Raw genomic sequence first — 16,604 nt, 5'->3', positions numbered from 1 at the left:
CTTGGTAACTTGCTCCTTAGTAACATCCTCATTCTCTTCAGAAGAGGAATACTCATCAGAGCTCATGAATGGCATAAGAAGGTTTAATGGAATCTCTATGGTCTCTAGATGAGCCTCAGATTCCTTTGGTTCCTCAGAGGAAAACTCCTTATTGATCACTGGACACCCCAGGAGGTCTTCCTCCTTGGGATTCATGTCCTCCCTTTCTTCCTTGGATTCGGCCATGATGGTCATTTCAATGGCCTTGCACTCTCCTTTTGGATTTTCTTCTGTATTGCTTGGGAGAGTACTAGGAGGGATTTCAGTGATCCTTTTACTCAACTGGCCCACTTGTGCCTCCAAATTTCTAATTGAGGACCTTGTTTCATTCATGAAACTTACAGTGGGCTTAGATAGATCAGAGACTAAGTTTGCTAAATTAGAGGTATTTTGTTCAGAGTTCTCTGTCTGTTGCTGAGTGGATGATGGAAAAGGTTTACTATTGCTAAACCTGTTTTTTCCACCATTATTAAAGCCTTGTTGAGGCTTTTGTTGATCCTTCCATGAGAGATTTGGGTGATTTCTCCATGATGGATTATAGGTGTTTCCATATGGTTCACCCATGTAATTTACCTCTGCTATTGCAGGGTTCTCAGGATCATAAGCTTCTTCTTCATAAGAAGCCTCTTGAGTACTGTTGAATGCAGCTTGCATTCCATTCAGACTCTGAGAAATCATATTGACTTGCTAAGTCAATTTTTTATTCTGAGCCAATATGGCATTCAGTGTATCAATTTTAAGAACTCTCTTCCTCATAGGCGTCCCATTATTCACAGGATTCTTTTCAGAAGTGTACATGAACTGGTTATTAGCAACCATGTCAATGAGTTCTTGAGCATCTGCAGGCATTTTCTTTAGGTGAATGGATCCACCTGCAGAAGTATCCAATGACATCTTAGCTAATTCAGACAGACCATCATAGAATATATCCAAGATGGTCCATTCTGAAAGCATGTCAGAAGGACACTTTTTGGTCAGTTCCTTATATCTCTCCCAAGCTTCATAGAGGGATTCACCTTTTTTCTGTCTGAAGGTTTGAACATCCACTCTAAGCTTACTAAGCTTTTGAGGAGGAAAGAACTTGGCTAAGAAAGCCTTGACCAGCTTATCCCAAGAGTTTAGCCTATCCTTAGGTTGAGAGTCCAACCATATTCTAGCTCTGTCTCTTACAGCAAAAGGGAAAAGTATGAGCCTGTAGACTTCAGGATCTACTCCATTAGTCTTAATAGTATCACAGATCTGCAAGAATTCAGTTAAGAACTGAAAAGGATCTTCAGATGGAAGTCCATGAAACTTGCAATTTTGTTGCATTAGAGAAACTAGCTGAGGTGTCAGCTCAAAATTGTTTGCTCCAATGGTAGGAATAGAGATGCTTCTTCCATGTAAATTGGAATTTGGTGCAGTAAAGTCACCCAGCATCCTCCTTGCATTATTATTATTTTCGGCTGCCATCTCCTCTTCTTGTTCGAAAATTTCTGAAATGTGCTTACTGGATTATTGTAATTTAGCTTCTCTTAGTTTCCTTTTCAGAGTCCTTTCAGGTTCTGGATCTGCTTCAACAAGAATATTCTTGTCCTTGCTCCTGCTCATATGAAAAAGGAGGGAACAGAAAAATAATAATAATAGGGATCCTTTTTACCCAAGTATAGAGGTTCCCTTATGTGAGTAGAAGAAAAGAAGAAGAGAAAATCTGAACTCAGAGAGAGAGAAAGAGTTCGGATTTTTGGTGAGTGAGGAAGAGATATTAGTAAATAAATAAATAGAAGGAGATGAGAGAGAGAGAGAGAATTTTCGGAAATTATTATTATTTTTGAAAAAGAGTTAGTGATTTTTGAAAATTGTTTTTGAAGAAGGTTAGTAATTTTCGAAAATTAAAATCAAAAATTAAAATAATTAGTTAATTAAAAAGAATTTTTGAAAAAGAGAGAGATATTTTCGAAAATTAGAGAGAGAGAGAGAGAGAGAGTTAGTTAGGTAGTTTTGAAAAAGATAAGAAACAAACAAAAAGTTAGTTAGTTAGTTGAAACAAATTTGAAAATCAATTTTGAAAAGATAAGAAGATAAGTAGTTAGAAAAGATATTTTAAAATCAAATTTTTGAAAAAGATATGATTTTGAAAAAGATAAGATAAAAAGATATTTTTGAAAAGATATGATTGAAATTAGTTTTGAAAAAGATTTGATTTTTAAAATCACAATTAATGACTTGATTCATAAGAAATCACAAGATGTGATTTTAGAACTTAAAGTTTGAATCTTTCTTAACAAGCAAGTAACAAACTTGAAATTTTTGAATCAAAACATTAATTGATGATGTTATTTTCGAAAATTATGAGATAAAATTAAGAAAAAGATTTTTGAAAAATATTTTTATAATTTTCGAAAATAATGAAAAAGATTTTGAAAAAGATAAGATTTTTAAATTGAAAATTTGATTTGACTCATAAGAAACAACTAAATTTTAAAAAGTTTTGAAAAAGTCAACTCAAATTTTCGAATTTATGAGAAGAAAAAGGAGAAGATATTTTTTTGATTTTTGAATTTTTAATGATGAGAGAGAAAAACACGAAAATGATGCAATGCATGAAAATTTTGGATCAGAACAATGAATCCATGCAAGAATGCTATGAATGTCAAGATGAACACCAAGAACACTATGAAGATCATGATGAACATCAAGAACATAATTTTGAAAATTTTTATATGCAAAGAAAACATGCAAGACACCAAACTTAGAAATCTTTCATGTTCAGACACTATGAATGCAAAAATGCACATGAAAAACAAGAAAAGACACAAAACAAGAAAACATCAAGATCAAACAAGAAGATTTACCAAGAACAACTTGAAGATCATGAAGAACACTATGAATGCATGATTTTTTCGAAAAATGCAAGATGAACATGCAATTGACACCAAACTTAAAATCTGACTCAAGACTCAAACAAGAAACACAAAATATTTTTGATTTTAAAAATTTTTTTTTGTATTTTTATTTTATATTTTTCGAAAATTAGTGTGAAAAAGAAAAATAAGGATTCCAAAATTTTTAATATGAATTCCAGGAATCTTGCTTTTTAGTCTAAAGCTCCAATCTGAGGGTTAGACATGGCTCAATAGCCAGTCAAGCTTTAGTATGTAACTCAGACATGCCACAGCTGACATTCCAATTAACTTGCCTCTATGCTGATGGTTGGAAGCCCCTATCCAAAAGAATTAGACATGGCTTTACAGCCAGCCAGGCTCCAACATTTTTCATGAAACTCTAGAATTCATTCTTAAAAATTCTGAAGAAAAATATATTTTTGAAAACATTTATTTTAAAATATTTTATTTTTTTTTGAAAAAAAATAAGAAGAAAATTACCTAATCTGAGCAACATGATGAACCGTCAGTTGTCCAAACTCGAACAATCCCCGGCAACGGCGCCAAAAACTTGGTGCACGAAATTGTGATCTAAGGCAACGGCGCCAAAAACTCTGTACGCACGTCTTAATAAATCGTTTTTCATTGACAACTTCGATACAACTAACCAGCAAGTGCACTGGGTCGTCCAAGTAATAAACCTTACGTGAGTAAGGGTCGATCCCACGGAGATTGTCGGCTTGAAGCAAGCTATGGTCACCTTGTAAACCTCAGTCAGGCGGATATCAAATGGTTATGGAGTTTTCGAATAATAATAATAAATAAACAGAAAATAAAGATAGGAATACTTATGTATATCATTGGTGAGAATTTCAGATAAGCGTATAGAGATGCATTCGTCCCTCTGAACCTCTGCTTTCCTGCTGTCTTCATCCAATCAGTCCTACTCCTTTCCATGGCTGGCTTTATGTAAGGACATCACCATTGTCAATGGCTACTTTTAATCCTCTCTGGAAAATGGTCCGATGCGCTGTCACTGCATGGCTAATCGTCTGGAGGCATTACCGTGGTCAATGGCTGCATCCTATCCTCTTGTGAAAATGGTCCAAATGCTCTGTCACAGCACGGCTAATCATCTGAGGTTCTCGATCATACTGGAATAGGATTCACCCTCCTTTTGCGTCTGTCACTACCCCCAGCACTCGCGAGTTTGAAGTTCGTCACAGTCATTCAATCCCAGAATCCTACTCGAAATACCACAGACAAGGTTTAGACTTTCCGGATTCTCATGAATGCCGCCATCAATCTAGCTTATACCACGAAGATTCTGATTAAGAGATCCAAGAGATAATCATTCAATCGAAGGTAGAACGGAAGTGGTTGTCAGGCACGCGTTCGTGGGGGAATGATGATGATTGTCACGTTCATCACATTCATGTTGAAGTGCGAATGAATATCTTAGAAGCGGAATAAGTTGAATTGAATAGAAAAACAGTAGTACTTTGCATTAATCTTTGAGGAACAGCAGAGCTCCACACCTTAATCTATGGAGTGTAGAAACTCTACCGTTTGAAAATACATAAGTGAAAGGTTCAGGCATGGCCAAATGGCTAGCCCCCATAACATGATCAATATGATCCTAAGATGAACTAAAAATTATAAGATGTCTAATACAATAGTAAAAGGTCCTATTTATACTAAACTAGTTACTAAGGTTTACAAAAGTAAGTAATTGATGCATAAATCTACTTCCGGGGCCCACTTGGTGTGTGCTTGGGCTGACCTTGAATGTTACACATGCAGAGGTTCTTTCTGGAGTTGAACGCCAGGTTGTAACGTATTTCTGGCGTTCAACTCTGGTTTGTGACGTGTTTGTGGCGTTTAACTCCAGACAGCAGCGTAGAACTGGCGTTCAACGCCCTTTTACATCATCTAAACTCGGTCAAAGTATGGACTATTATATATTGCTGGAAAGCTCTGGATGTCTACTTTCCAACGCAATTGCAAGCGGATCATTTTGAGTTCTGTAGCTCTAGAAAATCCACTTTGAGTGTAGGGAGGTCAGAATCCAACAGCATCAGTAGTCCTTCTTCTACCTCTGAATATGATTTTTGTTCAAGTCCCTTAATTTCAGCCAGAAAATACCTGAAATCACAGAAAAACATACAAACTCATAGTAAAGTCCAGAAATGTGAATTTAACATAAAAACTAATGAAAACATCCCTAAAAGTAACTAGATTCTACTAAAAACATACTAAAAACAATGCCAAAAAGCGTATAAATTATCCGCTCATCAATACACTTACCTAATTGTCCGCGTAACATTGGGAAGCTTAACATATATTTGATTAAGTCAGTTTGCACAATGACTTTTACTAATTTAGCCACCATATAACACTTTAATTTCATACAAGCATGATACAGAGACAAACACAATTTCTCTATCGGGGAATACCTTGTTGCGATATCAGTTAGAACCTAACTAAGGTAATAAACAGCCCGTTCATGCCCATTTTCATTATCCTGGGCTAACATACACCTAATTGTGCTCTCAGATGCTGCAATATATAATTTCAAAGGCTCATGTGGACGAACATTCGCCATAATTGGAGCCTTAGCCAAATAAGCTTTAATCGAATCAAACACTAATTGATGCTCCTTTGTCCATTCAAACTGTGAGTCCTGTTTTAACTTTACCAAAGAAGCAAACACTCGATTTCAATCAAAAAGATTCGAAATGAATCTTTGAAGATAATTTACCTTGCCCAAAAAAGACTGCACTTCTTTCTTCGATTTGGGTGTAGATAATGCCAATATTGCATCTGCCTTATTTTTATCAATTGCAATTCCTTTTTTATGAACAACGAAGCCTAAAAATTTTCAGCCGATATACCAAAAGCACATTTTAAAGGATTCATTTTCAATCCCTTCCTCTTCATGGTAACAAATGCCTTTCTCAAATGATCGATGTGTTGACTCACTGAAATCGATTTAACCATGACATCATCAATATAAACTTCCATAAATTTTTCAATAAATTCATGAAAAATAGCATTCATTGCCCGCTGATATGTTGCTCCAGCATTTTTCAAACCAAATGGCATAACCACCCACCCATAGGTGCCTAACACCCCAAGACAACAAAAAACAGTTTTGGACACATCATCTTCCGCAATGAAGATCTGGTTATACCCTGAATAACCGTCCATAAAACTAAGTATTTCATTTTCTACTGCAGAATCAATTAACATATCTGCAATTGGCATAAAGTATTCATCTTTTGGAGTAGCATTATTCAAATCTTGAAAATCAATGCATACTCTTAACTTCCTGTTTTTCTTCATCACCGGGACTATATTCGAGACCCATTCAACATAGTATGCAGTTCGAATAAACTTTGCCTTAATCAGGCGTTATATTTCCTCTTTAATTTTTTCATTGATTTCTGGAGCAAAACGTCTTGGAGTTTGCTTCACAGGTCTAGCATTTGGTTTTAATGCTAATTGATGTTCCACAAGTGAACGATCGAGACCAGGCATCTCATGATAATCCCAAGCAAAATAATCTTTAAACTCATGTAAAAGAATAAAGAGTTCAGTTCAAAAAAGATCAACAAGATCTTTACATATATATGTAATTCGAACATCATCAAGAGTCCCCAAATTTACTTCCTCTAAAGGATCTTGAGATTCGGACCCTTTATAATGATCATCATCCTTTACCGAATATTTCTCAAAACCCAACGGTTCTAGATCATAAATACAATCAAAAGTGAAATCAATATTATCATGAGAAATAAAATATACTGAATTATTTATTTCATTAACATTACTTCGATTCTCAATGCAATGCGCTTCTGCTATCAACTCAGCCATTGAATTCGAAGCATTACTTTCATTACATATATTTGAAATATCAAAACAAGACTCGACTGAAGAAATCGATCTAATACAATGATAATCAGAACAACTAACAACCCTATGTGATTCAACTTCATCAGAAGAACCATCTTTATTTTCTACAAGAGGAGGATTACTTAAATAATTATGTAAAGTTACCAGGTAGTCGGAAACTCTCTCAACCTGGTTCATAGGTCAACCTTCAAAAGATCTTCAAGACTGACAGTCCCAACCAGTTGGTTCAAACCCCAACTCTAGGTAACGCAACTTTACCGAGAGGCCTTCCGAGGATAGGTAGCAACCTTCATAATTATAAGAATTCAATGTCCGATCAACATTTAGAGGTTTCAACTTAGGATTGTACATCCTGAAATCAACGTGCAGTTGTTCGACATAAAGGTTTGAATCTGCCTTGATGACTTTAGGTTTGCCATCCTTTGTCCACAGAAGAACACTTTGATGCACAGTAGAGGGGACTGCACCTACACCATGGATCCAATCTTGCCCCAGTAAAGCATTATAGCTTGCTCTCGATGGAACCACCATAAATACAGTGTTGTGCTCAAATGAGCCAACCTTCACAATCAGAGTAACCAGCCCTTTTGCCGGAGTCAAAGTCCCACTAAAATCTGTCACAACAATATTTGTGGGGACCAAATCATCAGGATGCTTACCCACCTTGATTAACATCCTTTCAGGCAATAAACTGATTGCTGCACTGCCATCGATTAAGACTTTGTTTACTTTTATCCCACTCAAAGTAGTAGTTATATGGAGCGGGCGAAGATGAGACATTTGTTTTTCGGTAGGCCGAAGGAAATACCCCAGTTCATCTTCGATTCGAATGAAGGAAAAGGCTTCCTCATCCTCCACATCATAATCTTCATCTGGGTCACCTTCATACTCCCCCAGATATTCAGTTGGAATGATTGAAATTGTCCTAATCATGCCATCATCCCCTTCATCAAAATACTTTTCATCAACATCAACTTCTTTATTCTTATCGATTCCTGAAGTTTGAGCAATTGCCTTGCCTTTTTCCATCTTTAGGGGAGATGGAATTCCTTTCAGACAAGTCTCTCCATTAGACGGAAAGACAATTCGAGAATGCACAGAGGGCGTTGCCCCCTTGCTCACTTCCACCTGAGGCTTCTTATGCTAATTAGAATTTCTCCTGCCTCTTCTGCCTCTCGGATACCCTCTAGCCCGACCACGATAATAGGGGTACTGATTTCGAGGAGGACCCCGATATCCCCATTGTGGGTTGCGTCGATACAGATGATCTCTTTTCTGAAATTTCTGACAATTTTGAATCCACTGAACACCTATGGCCTAAGATCGGCTTAAAGGTGCAGTAGAACTTTGTTGAGGGGTCTTGGAACACTGACCATTGACGCGCCGAATTGGTTGCCTCTGGCGCGCCTGCTCTTCTCTGTGAGCTAATTCTTTCTTCATTCTCTCCTTCTCAAAGATTGCCATTACTTCGACATCAAACACAGCATTACACTGTGGACACAAGGATACATCACGGTCTTTAATTTTTTGTTGAACCAGAAAGTCCAACAAGCCATCCCCTGCCCTGGGATACACAAATCTCACTTGTGACTCGAAATCATCAAGAGCCACATCAAAGTCATATGACATGCCAACCATGTTTACTCCAAAGCATGGCTCGATAAAGCTGGCATCAACATCAAAAGGATCGACATCAACCTTCATTTCTTTCTTGCTGTCATCGAATTTCAACCGTCCTTCCATTATCGCTTCCTGAATTAAATACCTGAAACGAACACAACTGTTAGTCGAATGACTTGTTGCTTGGTGAAACTTGCAATAAGGTTTTTCTTTTAAAACTTTCACCGAAAGTAAGGTTCTACCCTCAAGCAAAATTAACTGTTTATCTTTAAGCAACACATCAAAAATCTGATCAGATTTTGAGATATCAAAACTATATTTCTTTCCACTTTTCAATTTTGAATCATTCGACTTTTCATTACTAGGAAGCTTTTTAAGTAAAGAACAAATATAAGGAGGGCCTTTCTTAAGCTTGGCCAAATCGACCTCTGTTTTGAAATCGATTTCTTCCTCTGAGGACTCCATAGTCACATAAGCAACTTTTTCTTTTCGAGTAAAAGATTTACTCTTCGATCGTTGCTCACTTCTATACTTCTATTTCTCCTTTTTCATAAGTTCGGTCTGACAAAACTTTTCAGCCGAATGGGCTAAATCAGGAATATGCACGTTAAGCAACTTCCTGCGCATATAGAAACCTAAACCTATGGTTGCTATTTTCACCACTTCACTATCAGGTAATGAAACATAGCATCTGCTCCTAGCATTCTTGAAACATATCATGTAATCATCAATAGTTTCACCATCTTCGCGTTTCAAGGCTACTAAATCAGTAACTGTGATGGGTGCGGAAATTGGCGAGTTAAGAATGATTATAAAATATGCGTTGCAAGTATAGTTCTCAACCAACTAGAAATTCGCTCATCAATTTAGAAGGGTGTCACAGAAATTAAAATTAAAACACTGGAGGTATGAATCCCAGGTCGTCTCCCAACGAGTTGCAGAAAAGTGTGCTATTTTATTAATCGGATGTTTTCAAAAAGGTTTGAGTTGAATGGCAGAAAATTAAATTAGAGAATTTATATAAATTTAAATAAAAGCCTTGACTGGGAGTTGATTAGCTGGAAGCTCTATTCGTGTTGGAGTACTCTCAAGATTAATTGACAATTGAGGGTTATTATGTTTAGTTGTCCCTTACTAAGTAAGGGAAAGTTAAACGAGTTGGAATGTTGTTCTATCCACAAGTTCCAATCCACTCTTGGGAGGATTGGTGTTAGTGATTAGAGAGCAATCCAACAATAAATCCAATTACAATCTCTCTCTTGAGCATCCTAACTCAAGGGTTCCTTTCAATCAACTCCCCATCAAGTTAGGGAACTACTCGCTCATTGTAAATGTAAAATTCATAACATAAGAAAGGGAATTAAAGAAAGACATGATAAATAATGATCAAAAGATTAATTGAAAATAAAAGTAGTTCTTGTATTAATAAATGCTAAAATAATCCAATAGTAAAATTAAGTAAATTAAGGAACAAGGAAGAGTAAGAGACAAGTAAAGAGAACGAACTAGAAGGTTGAAGTCTTGATGAGGCAATAACTCTTCTCAATATCCCAATGCAAAAACAATGAACATAACAAATCCTAAAAACTATGAATGTGTAGAGAGAAAAACCTAGAGGAGAGAAAAACTAGATCTAAAAATTAAAAACTATGCAGAATGAATGTTGTTCTTGGTTTCTGCATGTTCTCTGGCTCTAGTATGCTTTTCTGGGCCGAAAACTGGGTCAAAATAGGGCTCAAAATCACCCCCAGCGATTCTGCAAATTATGCAGATCGCGCATGTCACGCGGTCGCGTCATCCATGCGGCCGCGTCATTCGGCTTTCTGCTTTGCCACGCGGTCGCGTCATCCATGCGGCCGCGTCGCTTGTGCTATTCCATGCCGCGTGGTCGCGTCATCCATGCGGTCGCGTCACTGCGATTTCCTTTCTTTCACGCGGTCGCGTGATTCATGCGGCCGCGTCACTTCTCGCTGGTCATCTCCTCAATTCCTTGTGTTCCTTCTATTTTTGCAAGCTTCCTCTCCAATCTCCAACTCATTCATGCCCCATAAAGCCTGAAACATTTAACACACAGATCACAGCATTGAATGGAATAAAGGAGAAATAAAATACATAATTAAAAGTCTTTAGGAAGCAGGTTTTCAATCATGCAATAACTTTAGGAAGGAATTATAAATGCATGCTTATTTAACGAATAAGTAGGTAAAGATCATGATAAAACCACACAATTAAACATAATATAAACCATAAAATAGTGGTTTATCAACCTCCCCACACTTAAACATTAGCATGTCCTCATTCTTAGTTGAAGGAGATAAAATGAATGAGTAAGAACATGTAAAACCTATGAAATGCAATGCAACCTATATGATTTTTGTCCACTTGATCAAAAGTAAGTAAGCTCTTTAAAACAATTACAAATCAAATTCCACTAACTCAATTCTTATACAGTAAGAACAGATAAAAATGCAAGAAGATAGCTCATGAAAGCAGGGAACATAGAAATTCAAGCATGGAACCCTCACTGATGATGTATGTACACTCTAGTCTCTCTAGTGTATAGGGTCATCACTCTATCCTTCTCTAATCATGATCTCTAATTTTTGTTCTTTTCCTAACCAATCAACAACATTTAATATACCAATGCAAACATCATGAGGTCTTTTCAAGGTTGTAATGGGGCCAAGGTAAGGGCAAGGATACATATATGGCTAAGTAAGCTTATAAATTGAATCTTTAATTAACCCAAGCTTTAACATAACCTATATATATATATATATTCTATATAACTTTAGAATTCATACCTAGCTACCCAGAAATCCCTTTCACATCCATACTCATGTATCAACCTTTTATTTTGATTTTATCATACATGCATTGATCTTTGAATGCTTGTCTTAGCATTGGGGTAATTTTTGTCCCCTTATTTATCTATTGAGTATTTTTGGATTTTTTTCATAAACATAGAAACATAAAAATAACATAGCTTATCAATGCACATAGAGTTTTAATTCTTATAGTTTCACATGAGTAGGTATCCAAATTCCCATAATATTATCATGACTCATTCCCTTATTATCCTTTGTTCCCACAATTTCCCATACTTAAATAACATACACAATTCTATCTTAAGCTAACCAAAGATTCAATTTGGGGTATGTACTTGTTTTTCCGGTTAAGGCTAGTAATGTGGTAAAATATAGAACAAATGGGATTTAAAGGCTCAAAGTGGCTAACAAAGGTAATTGAAAGGGTAGGCTTAATTTGGATAAGTAAGCTAAACAAATAATGGCCTCAATCATATGCAAACATATAAATATAATAAACATTGGACATATAGGATGAAACAAAATGTAGATTACAATCATAGAGAAGTAAACACACAAGAATAAAATAATTATGGTTAAATAATGTAACCATTCATAAAGGCTCAAATCTCACAGGTTGTGTGTTCTTTAGCTCAAAAATCATGTTCCAAATAAAACTTCAAGCAAATTTAACATAAAATAATTAATTAAAATTAGTGAAATTTTGTTCCAAAGATAGAGTCTTAGAAGAAAGTCATTGTCTTTTCAATCAAGCAGAACATGCATGCAACTAATCTATTACTATGAAATTTATCCTATTCTATAAAAGAAAAATCTAACTAAATATCCTAATTTATTGGTGCTAGGGAAGAAAAATTACCTCCGAAAGTCAGGTACTGACCGACCTCCCCACACTTAAGGCTTTGCACCGTCCTTGGTGCCATCTGTCAAGAACAAAGGTGGGCTGATAGCAGTATCTCCACAGTCGGGACCATCATGGCTCCTCATGCTGGTAAAAGAAGTAGAGTCTGGGGTATCTAAGTCCTTGAATTTTCCCATGATCAGCTCCTTGAGGTATGTGAATCGGCGCTTGTTACGACGCTCTCTCATCTTAGCTTTGTGTTCTTAGCGATCCAACTTTTCAAGTATCTGCTGGAGCAGTTGGGCTGTTGTAGGTATTTGTGGTGTTGAAGAAGGAATATCTTCAACTGGTTCAGTAGACTGGCTGACAGTGGTTGCTGGAAGTCTAAGGTATTTCCCATTGGGAACAAACTGATCATCCCATGGAAGTATGGCTTTGGTGTCCCCAGCTCTGTAGGAAACATCAGCTGTTGAGACAAGATCTGAGACCAGGGCGGGAAAAGGTAAGTTGCCCGTAATTTGTACGTGTCCCATGGCATTCCGGATATGTCTTGGTAGATTCAGAGGTTGGTCTGTAAGGATGCACCATAGTAGAACGACCATGTCCGCAGTGAAGGAGGACTCGTGAGTGCTCGGAAAGACGTAATGGGACATAATCTGTGCCCATACGCGAGCCTCCAAGGTAAGTGCTGAAGTTGAAATTCCCTTAGGGAGGGTACGATGGTATCCGTAGATCCATCGGCTGCCAGGTAGTGCGATAACTCTGAGAACGGCGTCCCAGTCAAATTGGTACATCTGGCGCTTGAGTGCGGCTTCTTGAAAGGCATCCAATCCTTCTGGAATAGGGGGAAGACTTAGAACTTTTTGAATGGCTTCTTCAGTAATGGGGACGTGCTTCTGACAGACGTAGACAGACTGCAGGGTTGGTAGGTGGAAGTTGGAGTAGAACTCGACTACCCAAGAAAGATTGACCTGCCTTGGCTGTCTCTGTAGGAAACCTCATTGTCTTCGGGCAATTTGTGACTTAACAAAGGTAGCAATATTGGGCGGGAGGAGAAGAAGGTATTCATTGTTGTAACTCCTTTTAGCCAGGATGGGGAACATCTGCTCACAGTTGCGATTGGGGAATCGCGCAGTGTCCTTTGCTGGGAAAGCGCTTTCTTTATCATCAACCTTTATAATCCTCTTAATTTTCTTTGTTGAGGGCTTAACCGCAGGTGAAGAAGGCTCTGCCACTAATGCTCTCTTTGTTCCTCTCCTTGTTGTTGATTTGGGAATGGCTTTCTCTTTTCCTTTCTTGGTGGCCATCCTGAAAAAGGGAAGAGAAAGTAAATTAAATTTAAAGGGATAGAGCAAGGAAGAGAATGGAAAGGATGGTTATAAATGCACAGAAAAAAGTAAATGATATTAACACACGCTCATGAGTACATGTGAAAACTCATTAATGGAAAATAACTAGTGCATATGATGACAAGTGAATGCAAGGTGTTTATTGGCATGCCGGCAAAGGGCATGAGTAGCATAGATCAAGCATCACTCGTAACAAACCATCACGTTTGTATTGACAATTAAATTCAATGAATAAAATGGTAAAGGAAATTTGTGAAAAGCAAGCATTGAATATTAGAGTAGAAAAATGTAGAGAAGTTCATAATGCCATATGGGCTTTTTCACAAACACATAGCATGCATGTAGAAGAAGCTTTTGAAAATAAGAATTTGAACATACAAGTAATCCCTTAAAAAGCAATATATAATTGTCAAACAAATTTACAACAATCCACAAGCATATAATAATAAATAGTGACTCAAATAAATTGATAACACCAAGTAAAAAGGAAAAAGAAGGAAAAAGAAAATATGAAGAATGAAGGAAAAAGAAAAGAAAAGAAGATGACATATAAAAATAAGAAGAATAATAGAAAAGTAAGGAGGGAAAGAGAAAGAAAAACCTTGTTAATAGGGGTGAGAGAGTGTAAAAGGTGAGAAAGAAGGAAGAAGGGAGGAAGGGAGGGAGAAGAAATAAGGAGGAAAAAAAAGAAAATAGGATTTGGGGAGAAAAAGATATGATAATTGGCAAATTAGGAAAACTGTGCGGCGCAAGTGACGCGGTCGGGTGGGGCATGCGGTCGCGCGACTTGCGCTGAAGTAAATGACGCGATCGCGTCGGTCACGCGGTCGCGTGACCCGTTTTATGCCATTGGCGCGAGGGCAGCCTCGCACTCGCACAACTCTCAGTTCAAAATCATATTAGTGCCAAATTTTGGGTGATGCGATCGGATGAGGCATGCGATCGCGTGAGTGGTCAATTATTGGGATACGACATGGTCGCGTGAGGCACGCGATCGCGTGAGAGGGACTGCGCGTCCAGCGCCAATCCAGCACCACTCTAGCACAACTTTCGGGTGTGCACCCCTTTGACGTCAAAATCCTGGTCACGCAGCCGCGTGGGGCACGCGGTCGCGTGGGAGGTTATTATTCCCATATAACGCGGTCGCGTGGGACGATTTGTGCCATTGGCACGCCTCCACCCCTGCTCCTGCGTAACTTTCTGTTCACATTATTATTGTCTCCCATCTCCTTGCGACGCGGACGCGTCAATGAGGCAGTCGCGTCGCGTGATTTTTTTTTGTTTTTTTTTATATAAATAAAGGAATGTAAATGCAGATGCACGAAATGTACTAATGAAGAGAAGAGTTATTGAATAAGAAAATTAAAAATAAGGAAAAGAACGATCATACCATGGTGGATTGTCTCCCACCTAGCACTTTGCTTTAACGTTCGTAAGTTGGACGCTCCACTAGCTCAATCTTCAGCTATGTGGGGATCTTCCAAGAGGAAGATCTCAAGCTCCTTGTTTTTCTTTAGCTTCTCGCCATGGTACAGCTTTAAACGATGTGCATTAACTTTGATAGGTTCAGAGCTTAAAGGATGGCTTAGGTGATAGACTCCGTACGGTTCGGCCTTTTCTACTCTGTATGGACCTTCCAATCTTGATCTCAACTTGCCTGGCATGAGCCTTAGTCGAGACTTGTAAAGGAGGACTAAGTCTCCAGGTTGGAACTCTTTCCTCTTAATGTGCTGATCATATACAACCTTCATCTTCTCCTTGTATAGTCTTGAGTTGTCATAAGCTTCTAGGCGAAGGCTTTCCAGTTCCTGCAGTTGCAACTTCCTTTCAGCTCTGGCTCTCTCAATTCCCATATTGCATTCCTTTACTGCCCAAAAGGCTTTATGCTCTATTTCAACGGGGAGATGACAAGCTTTTCCATAAACTAAGCGAAAAGGACTCATCCCAATGGGTGTTTTGTATGATGTTCTGTATGCCTAGAGTGCATCTTGTAGCCTGGTGCTTCAGTCTCTTCTATGAGGTTTGACTATCTTCTGCAAGATATGCTTTATCTCTCTATTTGACACCTCGGCTTGCCCATTAGTCTGAGGATGGTAGGCTGTTGCAACTTTATGAATTATCCCATGCTTCTTCATTAGTCCTGTTAGTCTCCTGTTAAAAAAATGGGTGCCTTGATCGCTCACGATTGCTCGTGGTGATCCAAAGCGACAAATAATATGATTTCTCACAAAGGAAATAACAGTGTTAGCATCATCATTGCGGGTAGGAATTGCTTCCACCCATTTGGAAACGTAATCCACAGCTAACAATATATAGAAATAACCATTAGAATTTGGAAATGGACCCATGAAGTTAATGCCCCAAACATAAAAAATTTCACAGAAAAGCATAATCTGTTGAGGCATCTCATCCTTCCTGGATATATTACCAAATTTCTGGCATGGAAAACAAGATCTACAAAATTCAGCAGCATCCTTAAAAAGAGTAGGCCACCAGAATCCACAGTCTAAGATTTTTCTAGCAGTTCTTTGAGGGCCAAAATGTCCTCGACTCTCAGATGAGTGACAGGCCTCTAAGATGGACTGGAATTCTGATTGAGGCACACACCGTCTAATTATCTGGTCAGCGCCACATCTCCATAAATATGGGTCATCCCATATATAATATTTAGACTCGCTTTTCAGCTTGTCTCTTTGATGCTTAGAAAAGTTTGGAGGAAAGGTGCGGCTAACTAGATAATTAGCTACAGGTGCATACCAAGGGACTATCTCAGATACTGCTTGCAGGTTATCAAATGGGAAATTATCGGCTATAGGAGTGGAGTCATCTTTAATATGTTCAAGGTGACTCAAGTGGTCTGCCACTAAATTCTGGTTACCACTCCTATTCTTAATTTCTAAATCAAATTCTTGTAATAGCAGTATCCAACGTATAAGCCTTGGTTTGGACTCCTTTTTAGATAATAAATACTTTAGAGCTGCGTGGTCTGAATACACTACTACTTTAGTACCAAGTAAATAGGCTCAGAATTTATCCAGAGCAAAAACAATAGCAAGAAGCTCTGTCTCAGTAGTAGTGTAATTCGACTGAGCAGTATCTAAAGTCTTAGACGCGTAAGCAATAACAAAAGGATCCTTACCTTCACGCT

The 16,604-nt window shown here is 37.9% G+C and overlaps 1 protein-coding gene and 1 non-coding gene across 2 annotated transcripts; one reads left to right on the top strand and one right to left on the bottom strand.

The window, feature by feature from the left end:
* The first annotated feature begins 987 nt into the window (after window positions 1-987).
* Window positions 988-1,095, top strand: LOC148564347 (small nucleolar RNA R71). Its single transcript, XR_015885483.1, has one exon. It is a non-coding gene; the product is annotated as a small nucleolar RNA R71 (small nucleolar RNA).
* Window positions 1,096-5,774: 4,679 nt separating this feature from the next.
* Window positions 5,775-7,847, bottom strand: LOC148564346 (uncharacterized). The gene is made up of 5 exons (XM_088487027.1): window positions 7,077-7,847; window positions 6,737-6,986; window positions 6,530-6,652; window positions 6,362-6,469; window positions 5,775-6,256 (listed from the first exon to the last, which is right to left on the bottom strand). The coding sequence occupies exons 1-5, from the start codon at window positions 7,845-7,847 to the stop codon at window positions 5,775-5,777; spliced, it is 1,734 nt and encodes a 577-aa protein (XP_088343153.1).
* Window positions 7,848-16,604: the final 8,757 nt, after the last annotated feature.

Source organism: Arachis ipaensis, chromosome B5, assembly GCF_059453495.1.
Source record: "Arachis ipaensis isolate K30076 ecotype BB chromosome B5, ASM5945349v1, whole genome shotgun sequence".
Taxonomy (NCBI): Eukaryota; Viridiplantae; Streptophyta; class Magnoliopsida; order Fabales; family Fabaceae; genus Arachis; species Arachis ipaensis.
The sequence above is the reverse complement of the archived record's forward strand: the minus strand, read 5'-3'. Positions and strand labels throughout refer to the sequence as shown.